General features: G+C 43.1%; 1 protein-coding gene across 4 annotated transcripts; it reads left to right on the forward strand.

The window, feature by feature from the left end:
* Positions 1 to 872: 872 nt before the first annotated feature.
* carhsp1 (calcium regulated heat stable protein 1) lies at positions 873 to 24805 on the forward strand. Of its 4 annotated transcripts, none has more exons than XM_085270057.1 (5): positions 873 to 893; positions 19574 to 19732; positions 20911 to 21019; positions 21816 to 21938; positions 24235 to 24805. In XM_085270057.1, the coding sequence occupies exons 2-5, from the start codon at positions 19651 to 19653 to the stop codon at positions 24395 to 24397; spliced, it is 477 nt and encodes a 158-aa protein (XP_085126183.1). In that variant the 5' UTR covers positions 873 to 893; positions 19574 to 19650; the 3' UTR covers positions 24398 to 24805. The 4 variants fall into 4 exon arrangements, with proteins under 4 accessions (XP_085126183.1, XP_085126180.1, XP_085126182.1 ...); XM_085270054.1 differs by lacking the exon at positions 873 to 893 and adding an exon at positions 2010 to 2205; XM_085270056.1 differs by lacking the exon at positions 873 to 893 and adding an exon at positions 3661 to 3795.
* The last annotated feature ends 1883 nt before the right edge of the window (positions 24806 to 26688 follow it).

Consider the following 26688-nt stretch of genomic DNA (forward strand, 5'->3'; position numbering starts at 1 on the left):
TGTCACTCTCTTTGATACAGTAATTGTTAACCCATTCTTCTACAATACAGTCATTTGGCTTTTCAGTTTCCAAATCCTTACAGACGATTTAAAAGTCTGTCAATCAAATGTTTTTCAGTTGTTTTTTGTTTTTGTGGTTTGCTTGACAAATACTCGTCACTTAGAGAACTTACATCACATTTCTTCCTCCTGATGCTCCGTTTGCACTTTCGCAGATTGTCCTACCCATGTCTTCCTGTCCAAATGTAATGAGTTGCTGCCATGCGATTGGCCGACTAGATAATTGCGTTAATGAGCAGTTGACCAGCGGCCAGGGAGTTTATAGTTTACTGATTCATTTGATTAGAAAGCCTTTTCACTTCCAGTGTGGTTCAACACCGAGCCCTCCACCAGTCAACAAAAGCATATTTTACCGTATGCACCATTTAGTCTTGCGTGTCATTTAGTCACACACGAGCTTTTTTCTGTCATTTTACACATTTATTTCTTAAGAATTCTTCCCAGAGAGTCATGCTGACAGTTTCCTTTACTGCAGCAGCATTTCTTCACCATGTACTCAAAATTGCATTTCTCTTTCAGTATCGCAGGATTAAATGTGTAGTGTAGTAAATTCCATATGACTTCCTTACTTTATGTCTTTCCTGGTGTGTAGATTCAAATATGAAAAGTGTCAAATGGGAAATCAACATAGGAGCCTCTTTAAACTCAGTAAAGAAGCAGGCCGGACCTTAGCTTTCTCTTTTTGTTTCATTGTGAATATGCTAGACTGCGAGCTTCCTGTGTTTGGTTGGGCATGTGTGCGCCTCGACAGCAGGTCACCTTGCAGACTGTTAACTTGGCGGGCAAAACCGCACTTTTCTTGTCATCTAAAGGACAAATGGAACTGAATGGAGGTTTGTTCCCACAGTCTCGTTCCTTTGTACATGTGTTGTTCTCTTTGTTTTTCCCACATGGATTGTATGGACAGCATCAATAGACGGTGGTAAGAGAACACACTGACTCACTGTGTTTAACAGGATATAACGTTACAAAAATATAACTGATGTCTAATTCCCACTTATTCTGAGCTTAAGTATGAAAATGTCTCCCTCTGCTGAATGTGAGGCAGTGCTTCATGTGAACCTTTTCCATCTTATTTCCTGTTACATTCCTTTCAAGTTAAATTTTGTTTTTAGTCATGGTTTAAAAAACAAACCAAAACAAAGAATAAGTATAGCTTCATATAAAACGCACACCAAAACATGAAATGGTAATAAATGTGTTAAATTAGCTGTTTATTCCAATAAGTGCTGTCTTTGTGCCACGTAAGGTGTTTATTACAATTTCTTGGTTCAAAAATGTATGAAATCTCTTTTGTCAGGCGGTGTGACCGTTTTTAAAAAAATAAGACACCTTAATTAATCCCACACTTAAGAAATTTACGTCTTACAGCAGCTCACAAGTCAGACGGAAAAATCCATCCATCCATTCGCTTCCGCTTATCCTTTTCAGGGACGCTGGAGCCTCAGACGGAAAAATCGAATCAAAGATATACTAAAAGACGGGAAAATCAAGCATTATTAGTCCAAAAGTGTTTTATACTATGTACAAATGTGCGATATATACAATGAGTTTACATGTAATATTGAATTAATCCTGTGTACCAACAATACAGAAATAGGAAACGATAGAAATAGATAATTCATTGCATGGCATTCAGAAGCCTTAAGGATTCAGGAAATAAACAGCGTGCAGACAATGCTGTTTATTATTCCCACGCAACACGAGTTTGTCTATTTATTTGAAACGTAATAAAATAACAGTAACTTGCATACAAATGCAACAAACATAACATAAACATTTTATTTATTCCTTTGTTCTTGTAAAAAGTGGTTTTCTGTATAAAATATACAAACAAATCCGCTTTGCGTGTTGTGTCGCGTATTTACGGCTGCTCGTTTTTGACGTCCCGCTGTAGCGCCTGTTACGGTAACAGGTGACGTCACTCCGATGGTGTTACGCCCATTGAGAAAAAAAAGAAGGAAAAAAGGAAAAAAGAGCGAGAGAGAGTGAAAGAGTTTACTCTGCTGGACTCCGGGAGGCTGAAGCTCATCCTCACCACGCTCTACAGCGGGGAACAAACCCGCAGCACGACATCAAACTGTTCAGAGCCGAAACTTTTCCAGCTTCAGAAGAAACGTCAGTGCTGAAGTTGGAGGTAACAAGGTGAGACTCGAACACACGCAGCGCTGCTCTGTGAGCGCGCGGCTAATTTCTGCAGCAGCTAGCTAATAGTTTTTGCCCCAAGGAAGCTGTGAACTTTACACCTGCTCGACAAACACTGTGGTTTATATAAATGAGCTCAGCGGACGAAATGTGTGGTTTTTATTTAAGCTCGTTTGTATTTGTAAGTTACTGGAGGCGCCAAAGTTCACTGACTTCCAGTCTTTGCTTTCCATCAAGGATTTTCCTGGCGCGAGCTGGCGTTCATTTCCTTTGGGGGGGGTTGGGGCTCGGGGCTCAAAAGCATGCAAGGGAATACACACACACACACACACACACACACACACACACACACACACACACACACACTGTGTGTTTATGAAAGTCAGAGGCTTTCATTCAGAAACTTGAAAAGGCTTTTTCTCACCCCCCCCCCCATTCAGAGCTAATGAAGTCCTGGAAGACGAGCATCTGTGGGCGCTTAAGAGCCGCATGATATTGCCAGTATCTATCAGCAGCTCATTATTGGACAAGTGCGTGTTTGTTTCTCTCCGTGTGGGTGTGGGTGCATTAGCCACAGAGGACAGCAAAGGTGGAGGATCATCCTGTGTTTTTGAGCCCTGATTCCTGCCTGTTGCTGGTTGAAGCAAGAAAAATATCATTAGATGTGTTGGTCAAGAGATATCGTTGAGTTTTATTGTTTGGTTGTGTGTGAAGAAGAAAAATCCTCGATTTCTAAGGAAAGGTATTGACTGGCTATCGTCACAGTTTCACTGAGGATGTGGTTTTCAGTTAAAGGCTGAGGTCTCTCCAGAGCTGCACACAAATTACAGAGCGAGTTGCAGGTCTGGGTTTTATCCAGCACCTGTATGTCTGTGTGTATTTTTAAACTGTATAAGACCCTCAAACTTCCCCAACGTGAAAATAAATTTCAGATGTATTTCGATCTCTGCCAGTCTACTTCATCGTTAAGTGCTTTATTGTGGTTTTTCTGTTTTATCGAACAACTTCTCAAATGTCATGGTGTTACTTTAGATGGCCGCTGAAGTGGAGTTATTATAAACACTGCATTCGATGTCAGCTTGACTGACGTGATGATTTAGCACGTTGTGTCAAAATATGAACGCCATCCTCCACCAATAAAACTGCACAGTAGAATGCAGTGAAGCCAGTGGACACCCCCTGCTGTTGGGTCTGTTTGGATCTAATGCTGAGCTCTAACAATTCTGGATTCACTCATTTTTTATTGAGTTCTTATTTATTGAATTATCAGCCATGTCTTTCATAAGGTTGAGGGCAACTTACTGTGAAGAAACCACCCCAATAAATTTTGGAGCTGCTTCTCAGACTCAAACTCTTTGACTGCAGCTGGAGATGGGTGTGGTATTTGAACCAGCTCTCCACCTGCTGCTAATGTTTTGTGGCCTCTTTCCTGTAAAGGTGTGTGTGTGTGTGTGTGTGCACGAGTGAAATTTTGCGCAGTTGTGTTTCCTGTTGTTTACCTCGGGAGCAAATTCCACGCTGGGTAGGGAATTGTGACTGGAATGGCTCCTGCGATCTATGCCTGGCACGTCGCCGCTCACACTTTGGAAAGTAGGAAGCACTTTGTTAAACTGGTAAATTAAGATTTGCATGCAAACGTATCATGGCTGGAACTGTTTGCAGTCGGGGGACACAGCGATACTGCTGGCTTCCTTTTCTGCGACTCTTTCTGGGTTAGCACAAGCCATCTTAGCAGTCATGGCTGAATATCCATGGTGTTTGCATGCACGTTAGAGTCAAGGCCAGAAGGAGAATGTAAAGTTTGTCATCAATCAGATTTTGTTTTTCCAAACTTTTCAGCCAGACAGCTTGTCACTGATATTTAGTTTGGACTAATGCTGCAGCCTGAGGAGGTGTTTCCTGTCTTTGTCCCAGCATTCGGGCTGGTTATGCAGTGAGAACAGTCTGTGGCAGAGGTCACACAGACTTTTATTTTGGTGTTGGTTGGACTTCTTTTCAGTAATGACTTTTCCTTTGCAACTGTGCTCTACCTGGATATGTGTGATTTTCCATAATCTGCTTCTCATCTGTTTTATTTTTGTAAGAAATTGGCTGTTAACTACATAGTGTCACAGTAGTGTAAAAGCTGTGTATGCTGTGGTGATTGTGTCACACCGAGTTCGTTATTTATATATATGCAAAGTATCTGAAAATCTCACGCCTGTGTGTGCTGATATTACTGAATCATTTAGCTGATAAGGACGGACAGCTGATAGCACGTATCAATAACCATCATATTAACTGTTTAACTGACTGACCTGTAATCATGTCAGCGTGCTGGATACTTTTTCACACTTCAAGTTTCGTCATTTGGAGCTGACGCATAAATCATACTTTCACATACTCGCTTGTACGAATGAGTGCTGCCAGCTTGCCATCACCTGTCATGCGATGCCTGTTAAATCCTGTCGCTAGCACCGATTGGAAGACTTGCAGACTGTGTCACCTGGAGCTGTTAGATCAGTGGTAGTCAAAGTGATGGCAGTAGCTAGCCAGTCAGTGACATTTTTACCTAATTTCCCCAATAATGTCTTCAAATGATGTCATCGTTATTGAGATGACATTGTTTCTGCCTCATTCTATTTTCATATAGACACCTGCAGCAAAGATGCATCTGAGTGCATGCAAATAGATTCATGCGTGGACTGCTTTGTGTGTCTGTGTGTGTTTGGAGTGGGAATACTGATCTGTCATCACATGACAGAAAGCAAGAGGATAGTTTTGACTTCTGACTGCTGGTTTGATTTACATATTAGAGTGTAATGTGACTGCATTTGCAGAGATGCTTGTCTGCCTCATCTCTCTGAATTTATGTATTCATTGTGGCACATTTCTCTCACCTATATGCTACTGTGGTTTTTGTGTTTTGGTCTCACACTGGGTTTAATGGAGGGTGTAGAGCAGTGCTCTGATGGGTCCTCGTCTGGCCTACGACGAGGTAGGTTTAGTCTGCAGTGCGCGACTAAATGAAATGCACATTTTCAAAACAAACAGACGACTGATGACAACGGACAACAACACAGACAAGAACAGCGTCAGTCGTATGCGATGATACCGAGGAGTATTCTACCCACAAGTTCAACACAGAAAAGCTTACCTTGCATTAGCTGGCTCAACAAATTCTAAAACCCCAGCTAGGTAACAAGTATCATGATGCTAGCGATCAACTTTCCCTGTTAAGCCGGCCTTTCTGCTTCAGGTTGCGAGCGTGCTCTCATAAAAATTTGCATTTTGCAAACGTTAAAACGTTTTGGGACAACCCCCAAAATGTCATTCTTCTTAGACCCGAAATGGTCCCTGTGCGGCGCCTACTCTAGTCAGACGTTATCAGATGATAACGTGTTGCTGTTTATTTCTAAGATTGCTGCTGCACATTAGGGCTCTGAAACTTTAAGCTGGATATATTTAGACATTACGTGTTATTGTCCCATAGCCTAATAACAGAGGCATGGAAATCACTGTAGTTTGTTGCAGATCAAATTGTAATATTGATTGAGCAGGTAATCTTGGTGTGTGTCCTCTGTTGTGGTAGCTGCAGTTCCAGCAGTGTGAAAGAGACTCGAATCAAGTACCACATTTATACGTTAATGTGACAATGCAATGCTTCATTCAGTGGTTTTAGTGAGATACGACTCAACAACTTAAATTTTATTCCCCTGGAAGAGAATCTATCAAATTTAAAACATACAGTAAAGACCAGAAGAGTTAAAAACAAACCAAATCTATGAACAGATTTTATTGTCAGTATAAGTTACCATGGTGATTTAGCCAGGTAAAAACCGAGCCTCTCTCGTGACGCAGAAAACTCTGACTTGAAGCGAGACCTGGTTTGCTAATCCAGTAATCTGGTTTCGTAGTACAGTCCTCTGGACTATGGTTCAGATCACCGCCAAAGCCACTTTCTTTTATATACAGTTGAACAAAATGCCGTGAGTGACTGGAACAAAGTGCAAGTATTACCTTGTATGTGTGCAAGCTTTCATTTCTCTCCTAAGGAATCTTTGCTTTTACAGGCCATGTGTTTGTTGTCACTCACCTCTGTAATGCTGAGAGTGCATTATGTGTCCTGTAACTGACCTCAGTAACTGCTCTCGTCTTTTTCATCAACCTAGTTGCTTTAAGAAGTGAGGCAGCGCAGCTAGCTTTGTGTGGAAACACAGCTAGCCTGTTTATGCCACTGACTGTTGTTGTTGTTTTTAAATGAAGATGTAGGGCTGTGCTCAGCCATTGTAGCAAGAGATACTTGTCCTTACAGGACAACAAACATGAATTATAGGTTATGATGCTGTGAATAAACAGAATATTTCTCAAACATATGCAGCAGTAATATTAATCCATCATCTCTGCTTACCTTTCTGTGAAAGTCATCTGACGCCACTGATGGAAACGCACAAAGCCAGCAAACAATTTAAGTGATAATGGAGTCTTTATGCAGGTGAACTCCTCTCTCATAGCGCTTGTGTGTATTATTCTTTGTTTAGACATGCCATGTTGGTTTGCAGAGACTTTCCTGGTTGACAAGGAGCCATTTGGGTGCGACTACATTAGTAAATACAATTTGCAGTAATTAAATGATACAATGTTTGATAGAGATCATTTTCCTTTGATTTCTGACTGTTTGAGTAAATGTAGCCACCACAGCTTTAGAGCTGCTGGTGAGTTAACTTTGGCTTCGGTTAAAACGCTTTGGGACCTCCAAAATCCCCCAAATTCTCTCTGTCAAGGAAGATGCATCCTGTGGGAAGCTGTAAAAGTATACATGGGCTGAGTGATGGTACCACAGGATCAGGTTGCACTGTTTGACTTCGATGTGTGTATTTTGTTTGTCTGCAGCAGGTGAAGTTTTGAATGTGCAGCAGGGTGTAAAATGAGATTCTCTAGACCTCCAAACATAAAACACACCTTACTTAATAAATATACAAACACATTTTATCCCCCTGATCTTACAAGCTTTAAAGTTTCATATTTGATATGCAAGTAACAATTACTGTGAGGACATCATTAATCACAACAGGTGACAAATCAAAATGTGGCTCTTATCCAAACTGTCAACAGCAATAAATCTGTGCTCCATTCAAAGAAAGCTGCATTGCTCAGTGACCCCACAAACTCCCCTCACTCTTTTGTTTTCTTAGCCTTTCTCACACAGCTACAGTTTCTCGTCCTCACCCAGGCCTGCTTTTTCCCGTCTCCATGTCTGCCGCCGGCTTTGCTGTCCAAAGTGTTTTTAATCAGCCTGTCTGCCAACAACCCCCAACTTCCCCACATGCTAACTTCTAAGGCAGCTTTTTTCCAACTAGCTGGGGCGAGAGGGGGACGTCCAGTTTAATGGGCCGCGACGCCAAATACAGGCATAACCCAGATTCACGTACGCGGATGAGTAACGCCTCTACTAAACGCTGACATCTCACAGTTTCCAAAACTGCAAATTTCGTCACGCTCTGAACAAAATTCACTAAATCAACCATAAACGAAGACCAAAATTACGCATCGCATTTGGAAAAACAGCAGCACAAACTTTCTTACTTGTGCTGTCTTGCATCCAAAACAAATGTTCACCGCTTCGCAGTGACGTTACCGTGATTCTATTGGCTCAAATGATTAAAAGGAGGGGTCAGTCGTGTAAATCGGGCAATAAAAGCCGAATTTACTGCTGAATTTAAAATGACTGATTTCAGTGCACAAAAACCGTCATGTTTTATGAAAATGTGTCAACATCTGAACATCGATGTTGTAACAAACTGTAGCTTTATCCGTCCAAAGGATCAACGGGAATTATTTCCGTATCCAACATCGACCATTTGGGTGTCAGATTTCCTGCTGGATGCTCTGAATGATGCCAAAGTAAATGATTACGGGGGAAATGGATTCACTGCAAACTTCATTTCAACATTGTTATTAACAGACGTGTGATTTAACGATTGATGAGAGAGCTTTGTGAGCAGCCAGCAGATGTAATTTTCCGTTTCTGTGCCCTTATTGTCGACATAATGATTTTAATTGCTCGTTGTTTGTTTCATGTGTTGTGTCCAGAGCGCTCTAATAGTTCTGCATCCATCCAGTAGCTGATGATTGCTACCGCTGAGAAACACAGACTGCCTATTTTTAGTGGATTTATCAAAATGAGAACATCCACCTTTGCACTTTGAAGTTGAGACAATATTTGAACAAATATTTCATCTTATTGGATGAGAAAAAAAACAAACAGATAATGAACATGGACAAAAATGTACTCGACTACTTAAAATCAGACCTGGTGCTCATGACTCAAACCACCTTAGTTTTAGTGCAGAGCCGTCTTATCGAAACACTTAAACGTTTACGACCTGCTCTTATCTTTCCCACTGAAGCGAGAGACTTAATCACTCAAAAATCTAAAGAGCTCTCCAAGGTCAAAGACGTTTGTGGATGCCCTTCAGTGCAGCAAAGGATATTCATTCAGGTCGAGAGCAGAGTTCACCTAAACCTGTTTTCTCAAACCTTCTGTTTTTGAGCAGTGGCTCCTAAACACTAAACAATGTTGTTGCTGCTCTTCTAGCTAGTTTGAAAAATAAATCGAGTTTCTGAAACATAATCAGTCTGCGAGGACAATTTAATCCCCAATGCATAAAACCTGTTGATGGTTGTTTACGTGGATATACTGTCATGTTATAGAGAAATTCCCATGATTCAGTTATACAGTTGTCAGTTTGCTAATCCAGTATTGATCTAGCAGCATGTTGGTCTTTTGTTGTCCCACAGCTATAACCATCAAATCTGCTGGTCGTTTATTTCAAACCATATGTTTGAATCCTCATAAATGCAACCGTCACACTTTAGATATGTTGTATGTATATATCTAATCTATATATTTAAAAAAAAAAAAAAAAGAAACTTTAATATGAGTTAAGTGGTATGAGTGATTATTTCTCCTTTGACCTGATCTTGATATGATCTTGCTTATCTGCTGCTTTAAGTTCTCTTCAAGCGACTATAACTAAATTACCCAAATCACTGTTTTCAGGAGCTTGTGGTTATTGCGGTGAGGAAATTGCACGTCCAAAATTGCAGTGGGGCAGAAGTGGCGTCTGGCATGATTGTGTCGGTTTTTTATTGGCTGTTGCAGCTGTGATTCTGGGCAATTTGAAAGCCAAGCATAAGAATCCCAGTACATCAATAACAAGCAACATTACTGTATGTTGCAGTGAGTTTGTGCTGCTGTTTAACTGGATTCCAGTGTAATATGTTTCTCCAGCAGTCTGTGCATCATACTGTCAATATTTTCCAGGAGATTTAGACGTGTAAGATAGACATGGGGAATGTCGGGAAGTTAAGACCCAAAGGAGGAAGAAAAATACTTACACATGGTGTCCAAAGGTTTCAGGTTTCTTACTTTCGATGCATCTTTCTGTTAAGTTATCTTTTATTTTTTCTTATTGTTTTGGGGCCAAAAATAAAGTCAAATCATTATAAAAGATGAGGAGAATGTTGGCTGCCCAGATGAGCTTGAAGAGATTCAGAATGCAAATCACACATGGCAGTAAAAGCATTTCCCCTGTCCAGTGACTGAACAGGTCGCTTCCTTTTTCCTACTTTATCCAGGAAGAATCACCAGCTGTGGTTACGACACCCACAGGAGAGGGCAGAACTGTGAGCATGTTCGCCTGAAGAAAAGGAAGAAGGCTTCAGCTCCCCAGTGCAGTTTTCATGTCAACAGAAGGATAATCTGAGACTGCAGCTTGTACAATATAAACACAGTGAAGACCTGCTTGTAAAAAGATTGTTACAAAGCCTGTAACAGTTTTACACAGTATTGCATTAGGAGGCAAAAAAGTAATAATTTAGTTTTGTTTTGGTTTTTTTGCTTTATTTAAAATTAAGCAGATAGTTCATGAGATTAACAACAAAATTACCAATTGAATCCAAAGCGAAGTCGTGACTCCTCACCTGCTCTCGACCACAAGAACACATGAATAAATCACTGCTTCAAATGAGCCACTTCTTTTGATTTCTGTGTGATGATCCTCATCAATATACAAGAGACACGGTGCCTAAAGCCCATGAAAACATTGTTTTTATGCTTTTTATTTTTTAAGCAATGTTAAAACAGTATGCTAATGTACCAAAAATGGTAAATGGCCTGTATTTATATAGCGCTTTACTAGTCCCTAAGGACCCCAAAGCGCTTTACATATCCAGTCATCCACCCATTCACGCACACATTCACACACTGGTGATGGCAGCTACATTGTAACCACAGCCACCCTGGGGCGCACTGACAGAGGCGAGGCTGCCGGACACTGGCGCCACCGGGCCCTCTGACCACCACCAGTAGGCAACGGGTGAAGTGTCTTGCCCAAGGACACAACGACCGAGACTGTCCAAGTCGGGGCTCGAACCGGCAACCTTCCGATTACAAGGCGAACTCCCAACTCTTGAGCCACGATCGCCCCAAAAAACATAATTATTTTGCAAGTGGTGTAATTCTGACACTTTGTGCACCGAGGACAGTATAATGCTGTTTGAGTCCAACTCCTTTAAATCAAGAAAAATGTAAACCTCTCATATGAAAATGAAACTGCAGCAATTTGAGTGAAAAGTGATTTGAGCTGTTCACAGTATAGTAACTTATAATAGCTGCTGCTTGTTTTGGTGCTGAACTAATCTGGAGGCGAGGTTTTTGATACCGGATGCTTTTTGGTTTTCTGTTGTAGTCTCAGTTCTGCATTAGCTGATCGCTTTTAAAAAAAAAGCTTGAACTTAAACAAACCCTCGCAGCCTAACTGACCCATTTTAAAACGTATGTATTGTTTCAGGCCTGTGTCTGGGTGACAGTGGGTTCTGAGAGGTGGGGGAAGCAGGGGTGACGTGCACCTGGAAGCTATACAGGGGATTCCTGGGTGTATGGGTGGGTGGGGGCTCAGGTCTGTAGCTGCATTCATACGGCTCCTCGTGTAAACAGGTGTGAAGCAGGAGTTTGCTGACGGTCATGGTCAGCCCTCACAAGTTTGTAATGTTTAAAACACCAAATCCAGTGACGCACATCGAGGGAGTGAGTCATCAAATGGAGAGATCGGGACCATCTTTTGCCATCACACAAATGCAGTTCACTTTCAGCCACACACGCATCCACAGTACCACAAACACACCCACCCACAGTGGCTTCCACAGAGAGCTTCACATGTTACGCTTAAGGTTGCTTTCTGCATTCAACACAGGCTCATAATGTTTGTAAAGCAGATTGCGTTATTCTTTGTGTGCGTTATTCTTTGTGTGCGTTATTCTTTGTGTGCGCGCTTTGAGGTCTTCAATAAGGGGCCTGGAGCCATTTGCATCCGCCGTCCACTTCATTCATCTCGACCGCTTAAGAGTGGAGATGCAACAATGACTCTGCCTCCATCAGCTGCAGCGGCTCAAGGTCCTCGCAGAATGTCGCAGTGCAGATGCAAACATGTGACCGTGGTTTATGTCAGCCAGGAATCTTTAACTCAGTGAGACCAGTGCGAGATTGAAATCAAACTCCCCTTAAAGCGGTGCATTTAAGGGGCTGCTTTGTTCATACCTTTATACTTCCTGGCACCTCACAGGGGCGGATGATAAATGAGTGTTTCGTTTAGGGGGAGCTGAGCTGTTGATGGTTATTGTAGCTAGGGATGTGATGGTTATTAGCTGACTGAAGGGTTCAATATTGCAACCCCTTCTTGGGTTTTTTGTTTAAATGAATTAGTGATGTTATCACTATATTACAGCGGTTGTGTAACACAGCAGACATGCGCCTGCAGCTGCATTACACATCTCTGCTAATACACAGATTGCATGTTGTCGATGAGAAAGATGAAGTTTTTTGAGCTATAAAGTATTTGGATGCCTTTTGTCAAAATAAGCAGACATGTGGGGTTATGGGTGGATAATAGAGCCTCGAAATAATATCGCAGTATTTCAAGAAAATATTTCTATTGTTACGGGAAAAATGTTTTATTGGTGCTTGCAGGCAGCGGGATTTATAACGACTTGTAAGGTGTTATAGCCTCGCCTTGTCCCACTGTTGTGCACATGTAAAGGTGTTGTATTGTTTAAGCAATAATATTGTCATATGGCATTTTTTTTATATCATGGAAAATTTATACTGCCTATATTATAATCTGTCACAACCCCTTATAGAACAGTACATAATAACATATGGATATTGACCTATGAGTAAAGAAGGCTGCTAATGCTCTCGCTGCTAATGCTCTCGCTGCTAATGCTCTCGCTGCTAATGCTCTCCACGCTCTGAGTAACGCAACTCGTTCTTTTAATTTCCATGTAATCAATCTAAAAACAGTCTGGATGGAGGATTCGTTAGAACAGAAAGGAAGTCGCGGCGGTGACGGCACACTGCACAATCTTTTCCTGTTTTTGCTGTCTCACCTTTAACGAGAAGACTAAACTGGAAATGCTCCCAAATAGTTGACAAGCCACACTTTACTGGATGCTGGATAGTCGCCGTGTTTAACAGCTCACTAGGAGCGCTCAGTGTGACATGTTTGTGTATCGTTGCATCGATGTATTAGTAAGACCAGCTTTCTTTTTTGTTTTCCTCGGGATTCTAGGATTTATAGTTTTTAATCTTAAAGGGTAACTTTAGTTTCGTAACACTGAATACTGGTCAAGCTGCATTCCTATTCTCTTGTTCATGGTAGAGACTCACACTATGACACCAGTCTTGCAACATTACAGTTAGCAAGAAAGCTAAATGGTTCCTCTAAACAGCTGCTTTTTATTGCCAAGTGCAGCTTTTGGGCAAAGCTAAAGGTAAAATGTTTCAATCTGGAGCTCAGAAACAAAGAGGAGACTGTTCTGAGGTCAGTCACCTGGACGTAGTTGTGTCACCCACAGTTACAGTTTTCCAGCCTTGGACTCTCCAAGTTTCTGCAAAGTTCCTGCTAATTTCATGTCCTTGCTTTGCCTTTGTGTCATCTTGTCCTCGGGGACATTTCATCTTTCTCTGCCCCCCGGTGTGAACGAGGAACTGAGTGAACCTCTGAGAGAGAGAAGGGAAGTCGGGGGTAAAGAAAAAGACGAAGCAAGGAGCGATGGAAAAGCAGAATCTTTACTTTCCCACATGGTTATCCTGTTATATCAACTCTCCTTTTCTTCGCTCTTCAACACATTTCCATCTGTCATGTTTCTTTTTTCTAAATGCACACTGTACTGGTTTGACCTCATGTTTGGTTTGATTTCATTTTCTCCTCTTCCATTTCCTGCTCTCGTGTCTCGATTGGATAAAAGGCCGATTGATTGTATTCGATGTTCGGAGCCGGATATTCCCATAAAAGCTTTCAAAGCAGAGTTTCTCGTCTGTCAGTCTCTGCACTTTATTTTATGCTCTTGTCTTTGTTGGTCCCTGTTTCACTGGTTTTAAAACAAACCGTAAGCCACACTGCAGGCAAGCCACACGTCACGTGTTAACTAAACACGCGGTGTATACACTCCATAGTCAGGAATCTCACCTGACATAACCAAGAAATCCGATGATCCCAACATTCTGACAACTTCGTGGAGTAGCTCCAGTCAGCCACCTGTTGCTGTGTTTATCTGCACCACCACCTCATGAAGTCAGGCGGATTCTAGACCGGCAACCTGCACCAATACGTCCACGCTTATGTAAATGCCAGCCCACCTCCGACAGGGTCACATGATGTGGGATGACTTATAAATGTGCCACCGTTGGTGTGAATGATCAGCGTCAGTGAGCTTTAACATCGTCACAGTTAGCTAATCATTAAACTTACGGATATGAGAGGCATTAATTTCTCGTGTAACCCTGAGCTGAATTGCAAATACATTTATTTCCAAAATGTTAATTCAGTTTAGGTCTGATGACTCCAGGTAGAATAAGATTAGAGATTTGTCTTCTGCTCACCCTACGAGCTCCTCCACGTACTTCAAGCCTAATTAAATTTACTGGCACTAATACTAGGAGAGCAGCAGAAAAACTCTGAAGGCTCTTGAGCAGCTAGTACAGAAAATCAGCACGTAGCGCACTTGCTCTTATAGACATGTCAGGGACCGACGCTGGAACACTGAGATCTCTGTGGGTGCAGCTCAAGATGAACAGACGTCACCTTGAGGAGGCTGAAACTAAACAGGGACAGAATCTGTATGCATTTGTTTCTGACTTGTATAGTACAACAACCTCATCATATGGATGCTGTTTATCACACCAAAGCTGGCTGTGTGGGATTCGGCCTGACCGACGATGTCTGTGTGGACTGTGTGTGTAGCGTTGGTATTTGCTGTGTCAGCAGGGTCACTGGTGGCGTGTTGTTCAGAGAACTATCATGGAAAATTCCACTGGACATGGGTTTTATCTAGTGTGTGTGTGTCTGTGTGTGTGATGATAGAGTGGCTATTGTTTGAGTTTGTTAGAGAGACAGAAGTGGTCCCACTGGATGGGCAAAATCCATGCAAATATCTTGTGTTGAAAATATTGTTTCAGCTCATCTATTCTTAATGCAGCCGTTCATACCAACCGTGTAATTTCACTGGACGAATGTGCAACATTTCATTTTTTCAAGCTTGATTGATTTATGGTTTTTGTTTAGTTTTTTAAAATACAAATAAACTGATCTGACCAATCAAAACGCGCTTCAGTACTGAATATACAATGATATTTAAAATAATACATTTTAACAGCTACAAACTGCTTTGGGTAAGTCAGTTCTCGATGATTTCTCTGCCTCCTTACATACAGTATCATCTCTGCCAACAAGCACTGAAACTGCCTCACTGACATCCTGAATATGTCTATATTTTATAGATAGATGGATGGATGGGATGAACCCAGAATCTCAGTTTCTTCTTTTTTTTTCCACAAAAAAGCAGAAAAGTTAGACACTAACTAAACTACAATGCACACTAGCTATACACTCCAAACATGCTAAATGTCACAAATCTGTCGCCCTCCCTTCAAAATACACAACGGCAGCCTGGGACACAGCGGACAAGAAGTCGTTCCTGTTGTCCTGCATGTCTGTAGTTTGGATTGAAGCAGAGTCACATGATCATATACTTGAGGATGCATGGACTGCAACACGCTAGGATGCTTATGTGTCCGTATACGTGCAGCATGGGAGTGCTGAACTTCCTTTGAGATGCTAAAGTGTTGAATAAGTGAGTTATTATTACTAAATTTCTATCAAACTTAATCTGCGTCATTACACTTTGATGTTTCATCAGCATCGCAGCAGGTTGCTAATGCTTTGCGACACAGACTCACATGGCAGCCTTTCAAATCGATAAAATTAGAGTCCAGCTTCGTCGTAGATTGGGTGCCAGTAAATAGAGCCTTCTTAGTGAGTGACAGCTGGATGCCGTCTTATTTAAATCTCTGACGTCTGGAGTGTGGCGTTCCCCTGAAGATGTGGACGTAGCCAGGTTTGGGGGTTTTTTCCCAGACCCGAAGGATCGAGTGTAAGTGATCTGCTAAGGCTTTCAAGCGACGCACAATCACAGACGAAGATTTTCCCATCGTTGCTAAGTCGTACATTTTTGACACCAAAATCAGAGTTACTGTGGGATCATTTAAGAACAATAAAATCTGTGGATTCCTTTGAGTCTGAGGGGATAAAAACATCACTATGAAGCATTTTGGATGTAAGAGTGTTCAGATTTCAGTAGATGATGACGAGGGCTGGTGGACGAATCTGGCACCTCTGAGAGGTTCATGCTAAAGGGAGCAGTAATCTCTAAGGTCAAGGCTGCAGTCGCTTTTCCACTAAAGAATATTGCAGCTTTAATTTTCAAACATTTTGCCGACTGTAACCTTCGTTCTTGTGTTGCAGAGAGTTCGATGCCAGCTGTGGTTTCTGTGACTATAAAGATCGGTGCATGCATGTCGGGTCTGTTATCGTGTGTGGCCTCTTACTGTCCCCTGCTCTTATCTTGGTCTCCTCACGTTTGCTTCACACCTCTAATGACTCAGCATTTTTATTTGAGCATGGAAAGCGTGTATATTTTCACATTTTACCTTATATTTCGAATCTACCTGGGGTATTTCTTGTTGTTAAACTTGATTAGTGTTGCATGTATAACCTGCAATGTACTGTGAGAAAAAAGGGCCAGTTTTTACAATAACATTATTACAATAATGGTTTTTGCTCCCTTTTATAAATGGCAAACTTCCACTGCTGGTACTTGAACGTGTTCAGCTTCACTGTTTTTACAGCAGCATGCCAAAACACACACACCATCACACACTTTCTGATGCCAGTCTCCAGTTCCACCACATCCCAGAGGTGCTCCACCTTTCAGATTGAGATCTGGTGACTGTGGAAGCCACTTGAGTTCGGTGAACTGATTGTTATGTTCCAGAACCTGTTTGGCATGATTTTGTGTTTAGCTTCTGAGATCAGACAAGAGCAGGCGTGCTCAGGGTGGCCGAAGCAAGGCTAAAATGAAAGGAGGCAAATATAAGTTCACAACTGAAACAATGATGTAAAACACATTACGAGTGGCAGTGAAGAGTCACGGGAAGTCCTCCAGGAACCTGAACTTGGTGATGCACAACCAAGGAACGGTTCAATTCAGTTTCACTTAGGTGCCAAATAATAACAACAGTCGCCTGAAGTTGCTTTATATTGTAAGGTTTAACAATGGAGAGGAAACCTCAAAAATCACACAAACCCCCTGTGAGCAGCACTTTGGCAACAGCAGGAAGGAAAAACTCCCTTTAAACAGGAAGAAACCTCGGGGAGGGGCAGGGGACACGGCACCTTCTTCCTGTAGTTACTTCTGTTGCTCCTGCCACAGAAACATCCAGCCAATAATAATAATGGCCTGCACATTATTTCTACTGACGCATTTTGCTTTTACTTTGGATTTTGCTCTCTGTAATCACAAACTCATGATTCAGACCAGAGTGAAACAACTACAGGTTTGAAAATGCTGGAAAATTATGACAAATTTAAAAATATTCATTTTAAAAATTCAGTTCCAGGATTGTTTTAAGGAAGCAGAGTTTGTAGTGTGTTGTGCAGGAATGTGATGGTGGCCCTTTTAACAGCAGCAGTAGTAACGAGGTGAGCTAAGTCTGCACTCACCTTATCTTGTTTTCCAACCTTTCCCTGAGTGCTGTGTCTTATCTGCCACTTTCTCCCTGTCCCACCTCCTCTCCTTGGAAAGACCCTCTGTTTTGTTTGTCTGTTCTCTCCGTCATCCTGTAAAAGCTTTTCCTTTTTTAACTTTAGCGGCTCGCTATTCCTTTGGGAAGGAGGTTGCTTTGGTCACAGTGTAAACGGAGACAGACGTGTTGATGGTCATAAAGGAAGCGCGCTGTCCTGAGGGGCTGTGATTACATTAACCTCGTGTCTATTGAGTTAATCAGACACCGTGCTCACTCGGAGCTGTGCTTCAAAACCGTAAAGTGTGTAACTGCTGCCAGAGCGTGTAGCTGGTTCTTAAAGCAACTGGCTGTGTGCTGAGCAAACTCTGATGTCAAATGATCAAAGGTTAGAGCGCTAATCATGTTCAGATATTTAGAGCGTGGTGCTGTAGTTTTTGTGTTCATTAGCAACAGTCGGTCCTGTTTTGGTGTTTTTGTTTATCCGCAGCTGTTCCAGAAACATCCGCAGCTGTTTTCCAACCTTTCGATGGCTATTATTCATCCTCGGTTACAGAAACCAGATTCCACTGAGCTCATTAATCCATCTGAACAAGCATCCAGCTTTGATGTGCCTTTGTGCCAGACTCTCCTCTTAGGACGATGCTTAACTTCTAGATTGTTATAATGCAACCTGTATTGTCCTTTGAGTGTTTTTGGGGCGGGCTTAGTGAGCAGGTCCGACTGTGAAACCACATGCTTATTGGTGAATACTTGTTCGACAAGTCATTAGAAAACAAGCATGTTTTATAACATGGACTCTTCTTTTTGGCCAAAACCAAGACTTTTCAAAATGACATTTTATTCAGTGTGACCCAAGGTGACGGTCTAAGCAAATAAATAAAAGTTGTCCCATTGGCTTCTATAGGACAAAGATATCGCCATCATGTGGCCTTGAGATGAATGCAGCTCGCTCGACCATCGCTCCAACACATCAGACTGTCTTCTAGCCACCTCTATATTTGTGTTGACCCGTTCATTTATTTTTAAAAAGCCAGTTTAATTACTTTTATATGCTGCTAGCTTAAGCTATACCAATATGCCATGAATTATGAGTCGATTAATATTCTATAAGAGCGAGCTGAGTGTAAAAGCGAAGCTCTCAGTTTACCGGTCGATCTACGTCCCTACCCTCACCTATGGCCACGAGCTGTGGGTAGTGATCGAAAGAACGAGATCGCGGATACGAGCGGCAGAAATGAGCTTCCTCTGAAGGGTGGCTGGCCTCTCCCTTAGAGATAGGGTGAGAAGTTCGGGAGGGGCTCAGAGTAGAGCCGCTGCTCCTCCACATCGAAAGGAGCCAGCTGAGGTGGTTCGGGCATCTGACAAGGATGCCCCCTGGGCGCCTCCTGGGTGAGGTGTTCCAGGCATGTCCCACCGGGAGGAGGCCCCGGGGCAGACCCAGGACACGCTGGAGAGATTATATCTCTCGGCTGGCCTGGGAACGCCTTGGTGTTCCCCCGGATAAGCTGAAGCAGATGGATTGATAATATTCTGAAGTCTGTATCACAAAAAGTAGTTTCTAAAAAAAGTTCTTGTGAGAATGTGTCAGGCTCTCTCATGCTGTGTGTTAAATGTGGGGAAACCTGATTCTCCCCACGCTGCCCAGAACTGCTGTGTGAAAACACCTGTGCACCGTGGGAAATCTGCTCCACTTTCTTCTGCAGCTTTACTCAGAAACACTGGCGTTCGCAACCTCGCTGAAGTTCTCCTGGATGTATTTGTTTAACATTCTTGCGTCTTTCTCTTTTCTTCTTCTTTTTTCTTCTCTTTCAACAATGCAGCTGTAAAGCAGAAGCCGCTGCACGTTTTCTTTTCCACCTAATTGCTCGACGTGCAGTCGAGGGTGAGGTAATGGCTGATGTTAGTCCTGGGCTGAGGTGAATAAGGACACTGTTGTTCTCCACCGTCTCTGTCAGGTCGTATCGGCGTGTACTCGAACTGCTGTTGCCACAGCAACGAGATCCATGAGCACAGATTGTTTTTTGCGGGTGGGGGCTGGAAGTGGGATTTGCAGCTTGAACTGCTATTGAAGTAAAAAAGTGCACGTAACACCTGGGTGAGACTGGCACACTAGTGTGTGTGTGTGTGTGTGTGTGTGTGTGTGTGTGTGTGTGTGTGTTAAATGGAGAGAGTTAGGTAACCCTGTTCTTTGTAAGCATGCTGTGTGACTCGCTCTAAATCTCGTCTGTCATCCTCCTTTCCCAGGTGGTTAACACGCTCTGCTGTGCTCCCTTTTGAGCCGCCCCTCCTCCCTCCCCATCCTTTACTCTGCCTCTTCCAACATGTCCTCTCAAGACACTGCCATCAAGGGGTCTCGACCTGTGACCCCTCCACTGCCTTCTCCAAGATCCCCACGGTCTCCAGGTATATGCATAAATACACAACACCCTCTCATGTGTCACCTGACATTGAAGATTTTGCTCACTTTCAGAGCAAAATCTATCAACATCCTACAATGTGAACGGCACATCAGCACTTTAACGAGATTAGCCTCGTCCATTTTGATGAAATTTGATCGCAGAAACTCTAAATGGAACTCAGCAGTTTGTATGGCGCCCACGTGCTTGCCTGACAACATGGGGCAAGCTCCTAATGAGATAACAGATGATGTCAGGGCTGATTGCTTCCCCAAACTGGACCAGAGCATCACTGAGCTCCTGGACAGTCTGAGGTTCGACCTGTTGGTGTCAGACGAACCCAAGCTTGATGTCCCAGAGGTGTTCTGGTAGACTTGGGTCAGGTGAGCGTGGGGCCAGTCAACAAGATGAGCAAGGGAAAATCTCATTGGCCTCCACCTGTTAAACCATTGTTTCAGAAGTGTGTATTAGAGGGGTGATTGGTACAGAGTCCACATTCAAAGTCTGCAGAGAAAACAAAGACACTGATGGACCATTTCCATATGCATGTGCCAAGTAAGTGCGCTGTCAGAGTAAGCTGTCCCAATGTCATGGCCACGTGTTAACAGGTGTCTGCTCTCCAACTGATCTATAATCATTTCTTCTGTATTAATGTGCAAGTGATGCTCAGTTGGTGGGCCTGTGCAGTCCTGCTTCATGGAAATATCAGAGTTGGCTGTGAGCAAATTAAGCTTCATCAGAAAAAACTAGCACAGTCATTTACATACAGAGTGAAGAAGCAAGGTGAGCTAACACAAATAAGCAGGAATTTAGGAACCGCGCACTGTTAGAGCGCTCGCTATAAACAGATCAAAGTACGAACAGCATGTGTTGCACTGATGTGAACCTACTGTGCCAGTTAACCCAGTTCTGTTAATATTATAGTGGTGGTGGGATGGTTCACTCATAATTAAACGTCCCTGATGCTGTGAGATGTTTAATGTGACAGACTCATGGTGTGAGGGCGTCGAGCTCACGCTGAGGTGGTTCACAGGCACGGGGGAGCATTAGCGTCTCTGTCCGAGGCCACGGGTCATGTATTTGCACATGCATTACAGGCACAGTCACTGCTCTAACCGCTCGCCATGCTGTCGCGTGAAATTTGTTGCAATGTAACACACTGAGGACTTTTTCCCCCCACTTCAGAATCTCTGCACCTCCCGGCCTGCAGACACAGAGATCGCTCGCCTTCCCCTATGAGAGGCTACCTCATCCCCAGCCCTCTGCCCACACGCAGAAACAGGACCTGCTCAGCGTGAGGACACACACACACACACACACACACATCTGTAGACGTTAACGAGAGGAAACAAATTCACAAGCCAATGAAGCGAGTGTAATATTCGCTGCTATGAGGCTTGCTGTCGTTGCTGGTCAATAATCTCGTGCTGGACGCTGCACGGTGATCAGTTTGTTAATCAGACTGTCAGATTAGCATGTTCAGTGAGACCTTCTGTGTCTAACCACAATGAAACACCCACAGCTTTCATCGTTCGTGTCCTGGAATTGCCTCTTCGCAATAATTCATTGTTACCACGTCATGCAGCATTCAAGCAGCATGTGTAAATGATTAGTATGTGCTGATGCAGACAAACAGCAGTGCATGCCAGCACAGTGTGTCACAGTTTGTCAGCTGCTCTTCAGAAGACTCGCTTTAAACATGAACTTTCAAACAATGAGCACATGCATTACTCTGTATTTTATGTATTAGCACATGTGTTTCTTTCACTCTTGGCTCTGTATGATGTAAACAAGAGTTTGTATTCTGTGAATCGTGCAAAGCTACTCTGGTTGTTGAAGAGCATAATAAGACCTGCTTCAAAGTAAATGTTTTTAAAAGCTCACTCGGGGCCAGCCTGGCGCTGTGTGCAGGTTGCCCTGCAGCAGTCCTGACTCGCAGGATTGGATCTGCTGGTTAGCAGCCAACGACCTTTCAAAATAAAGTGCTTATTTCATATATGGCGGGTCTTACGAGGGATCTGCCTCTGCTGGTTCATCAGTCTGCTCTGTGCTCACGTCTCCCATCTCTCTGTAATGTGCTTCCTGTGTAGGACGGCTCGTGCATCGGAGGGACCCGTGTTTACTGGCATGTGTAAATATTTCTCGCGCTCCAAAGGCCATGGATTTATCACGCCATCGGACGGGGGCGCTGACATCTTTGTCCATATCTCAGAGTAAGTGTGTGTGTGTGCTTTGTGGATTAATGTGTTCGTGGTCAGGTCGGCGTGGGGAAGCACCTGTGGTGTGGCGAGTGCCTCACACCGTCGTTCTGTGGGTGAAAGGTCAGGATGTGTTTATTGCTCTGTCACTGATGAGGTGTGTGTAGCTTGATGTTAAAGTTTGTCAGCTCTCTGTAGGAGTGAAAGGAAACGCACAGCAAGGCGACGCAGAGTGCAGGATATCTGATGACCTTCACTGCGGTGCCTTTGTTATCACCCACAGGCCTGAAGCACAGACGATAGCGGCGCGCACAAACACTTGAACACCTACGTTCACACAAACCGCTCATTGGATACTTTTTAAGCACAAAACAATAAAATAGTTCACGAAGCCTTTGAGTGACTTTTCCACGTGTTTGTCGAACATAACAGGACCAGGCTCGTCCTCAGCAACAAGGCAACACAACAACACAGCCTAGTGATGTTTATTGATAATGTTATTGATATATTGATATTAACCTCGTGCCCTCCTCTGGCCTTTTTCTTTTTTTGATGTAGAGATCTGTTAAAGCTTCCCCCTTTGCTCTACCATCTGTACTCTTAATGCGTTTTGCACCCTTTGACACAAATGCACAAAATCTGAACTCGTGCATCTTTTTTTCCCCTTAATCAACTTGAGCTCTTATCAGAATCGAATCGATCGTTTTCTGGATTGAACGTGATTTTTAGATGCAGACTTGATTCATTAGCCTTCTCTGGTCCTTCAGGTCATAAATCCATTCTTTCTTTTTTAAGAATGAACCAAACTGACTCGGCCGGTCCTAAAGGCGTTGCTATCCCACTCAAAGGTTTGTTTTGGTTTGTCAGACTTTGTGCAGGCGTCTCTATGGGCCTCATAGTAATAAAACATTTCAAATGTATGGTTGTGTTATGAGTCGGGGTGTTGAAGTGCAGATTCTCAGCTGTAAGTAAAGGAGCTGGTGAAGCTGTTGCATAAATTGTTGAGAAATTGGGGCCATTTTTAAACACGCTCGCCTGCTAAAGTTGTTTCGTGCATATTGGAGGATAAGTTTTGTTTCTTCATAAATAAATCAGCTGAAAGATCGTTTCAAGTGTGGGACTTCTTCTGCAAACTCAAAGCACAGGGTCCAAGGAGCTTTCAGTGCAAACCTGTAAGTGTGCAGGAGTGAGAAGGAGTTTTGGGCCCCATCAGCACTTTGGTAGGTTGTGAGGTAAAGAACTACTCCAGCACTTCTTGCCAAGCTGGTAAGTTTGGCCTTAACATCCATGAAAGTGCGGGATGATTGTCAAATCCTTTTTGAGGTAAAGAAAGCCATGTGAAGAAGACTGTCCAGGAAAAATCTATATTATTATTTACCAGTGACAAACCAGTACTCAGCATGAAGTGGGAAGAAGTTAGTGAAGCTGAGACGCCGACCAGAGGGCAGCAGGTTAAACAGGTGGTGAGTGGCGTGCAAGAGGTCACCTGTGATGGGCCTGGTTTTCCTGCGACAGGAGGATCTGGCGAAGGTGGGGGGTGTCAATCAGACTTGTTAAAGCAACCAACATGTTTGGCCGCTGCAGTATTTGGTCAAATAAAACTAAGATGAGCTGCCAGTAGGACAGTAATTAAAAACAGAAAAGCTCACACAGTGGAGACGATGTAGTGTGTTGCATTCCTGCAAAATCTGACAAATAAGCCTTTTATTGATCATGTCAGTGTGTCTTTGTGGTCTCTGTGTGTTCAGCGTTGAACTGTCTGCACTTTGAGCCCACACATCATATCTAAACAGTGTTTGTCACAAAAATATCCAGATTTGTGATGTTTGATGCTGCTGGGTTTCTTGAATAATTAGCTGAGCGAGGAGTCGTGCGCATAGACGGATATGAAAACGAAACCACACGAGAAATCATGGCTCGAGAATCCCGTTCATTAACTTTCACTAAAATCTACAGAGAAAGCCGGAGAGCTGTTATAATAATGTTTCTTATTATTGTTCATGTCCTCTTCAACAGGAAGTGTCTCATCGTCTGGTGTATCGTGTGTTTTTGAATCAGAGAGGTATGCCTTTTTAGGCTCTCCTCTCCTTTGCTCTGTGGCTACAGCTGAAGTCCTTCTACCTAACAAGTCTGTGCTGATGAGACTGAGCTGTGTGACTGGTTCTGTCTCCCCTGAATCAGCAGTGAGCACCAAACTGTATTTGATTCCATCTACAGCTCATCCAGCACTCGGGAGGCTGAAGCAGGACAAGAGTTCAGCGTGTCTGTAAAATCCAGCTGGGTTTGAACCCCTCTGTCTCTGTCTCCTCAGCATCGAGGGCGAGTATGTGCCGGTGGAAGGCGATGAAGTGAGCTACAAGGTTTGCTGCATCCCTCCTAAACTCGAGAAGATCCAGGCAGTGGAGGTGACCATCACCCATCTCAAACCTGGGACCAAACACGAAACCTGGTCGGGGCGCACCGTCGACAGCTGAACACCTGAACCGCGCTGGTGGGAGGGAAGAGGAGTGGGTGGAGTCAGCATGATTGGGGGGGCGGGGTGGAAGAATGAAGTGGGGGGGGGGATAAAAACCTGGGAGTGGTGGAGGAGCCAGAGGTGGTGCATACTGTTGGTTTGTGAATAGAGGGGGGACTTCACCTTAGGTTAGACTTTTAGATCCCTGCTTAAAACAAATGATAGTGAGATGTTTGAAAAAAGAGTTTTCACAGATTTTAGTTTGGAGGAGCTGAACCGGCCGTGGCTGCTCCCCGTGGACCCCGCGCCATGGGGTTATTCTACAAACTCCACTGAGGCGTACTCCTCTGCTTGTGCCTGCTTCTATCATGTGTGTTTGACATGTTTGGATGGCTCAACAAGTGAATTAAAGAACTTTCACCTGGTACGACTGAGTTCCTCATTTTGTTTTTATGTTTCCGCTGTGTGATGGGAAGGGTTTTGTTTTTGATCTTTGAGTTTCAGCTCTGTGTGTGTTGAGTTGCATTAAGATCAGGAGTTTTATAACCTCTTGATTGTTTCTGGCAACAGTTTTGTGGGACCTTGACTGTTAGCTTGGAAACCAGAGGAATAAACAAACATGCCTGTATAGCCTGCACAGCCACTCAGTGGACAGTTGTTAGCTTCTCAGTCACACTGATAGTTTTCTGTCTTGTACAAAGCAAAGCTAGTAGAAGAAAACAGTTTACTTGTATCTTCTGACCCAGGAGGACGACTGCAGACTCATGGACTCCTGATAAAAGCTGCCAAAGCCACATCAGACTACTTGGACAGTCTCTTGTGTGTGGTTCATGCTGCAGTCTGGCATCAGCAGGTGTTCTCCTGTCAGTATGCTGCAAATAAGGAAGCCATGAACATTAATAGGCTGATTGTAACTTGTAAGGTGTCTGTGATACTAAATGAAGACACTAGTCTCATTTATCACGACCGCAGGATTACGAGTAAATGTTGAATCCAGTTCTTTGCCTCGGGAGGAACGACTTACATGTGACGAGACTTTCAGGAAATGCTGGATTGCTGACCTTTAACATAACCCACCTGCCTCCAGCTCACCCTCACCCTGGCCTCCTTCACATGAACCTCCTCTGAGGGCTACATGTATAAAACATATATAAACAATAACATGATCAGTGTGAAACATCACAGATTCAGTGGGCTGTTAGAAACTAGACACTTATTCAGGTTTAATAAAATGAGAAGTATCAGAAACTTTGAAAGTTAACTGCAGTAAAAACGTGATGCTTCTCCCAAGAACAGCAGGACTCATAAGTTTAGTGCACACGTATAGTTAAAGTACTATATATGGGCTTATAGTTAAACAGAACTCACTCACTGTGGTCAATACAAGGTTGGATAGAACAACAAACAAACCTAAAATGCAAAATGAGTGTGCGATGGCATGAAATCCTAAATTCACGTGTGACTAGAGGACAAATTAGGGTGAAACTAAGTGTGAGTAGGAGTGAATCTACTCGCTTTTAAAAAGTGATGCACTTGCTGACAGGTTACTATCATCAGAAAAAGGCTGCTGCCCTCCTCTGGCAGCATTTATCCATTACAGCCATCCACCGCTGACGATAACGGCGTGGAAGTGGATTCCTGCAGGTGCCATCGTGCACGGAGCTGGAGCAAGAACCTGCTGGGTTTTCATGTGTGTTGTCCTTTACAGGGACCTTACTGATGGTTGGATTCTCTGCATATTGAGAAACATCAGTGACAATGTGTGATAACTTTATCAGGTAGCAATAAGCATGTTTGGGTGTTTTCTGATTTAACCCTCTGGGCTCTGGCCTTGGTGGCCACTTCACTTTTTTCAACCATTTTCGTTCTCTTAATGGAATGAAACTTCCCAAATGTGTGTATTTTTTTTCAGATTTTTTAATTTTCAACATCAGCTCCTTAATAATGTCAATAATATTCACTATACACCAAATTGTTCCTCTTGGTTCTATCGTGGCCATTTTGGCCAATTGAAACCCATCATAACCACCTTTTTGATTCCTTGTTACTGACAGTACTATATCCTGCGATTTAGGTAAATTTGCTTTCATTCTAAACTCAACACATGAAAATTGTAGTTTTTAATGTTTTTTACCAAATGACATCATTTACCCATTTTTGGCCAAACAAGCGATTTCATGTAATATTCCTCGTTTCTAGTAGCAGCCTTTGATGGCCTACCTCACTCCAATGGACCAAAATAATGAAGCAATTTTGACATAGGTTTGATCTTAAGGATCTAATAGTTTGTGTTTGTGCATGACATTGCAG

The sequence above is a fragment of the Mchenga conophoros genome, linkage group LG4 (genome assembly GCF_057382185.1).
Source record: "Mchenga conophoros isolate Kocher_MC1m ecotype Shallow Benthic linkage group LG4, M_conophoros_male_GT1.1, whole genome shotgun sequence".
In the NCBI taxonomy this organism is placed as follows: Eukaryota; Metazoa; Chordata; class Actinopteri; order Cichliformes; family Cichlidae; genus Mchenga; species Mchenga conophoros.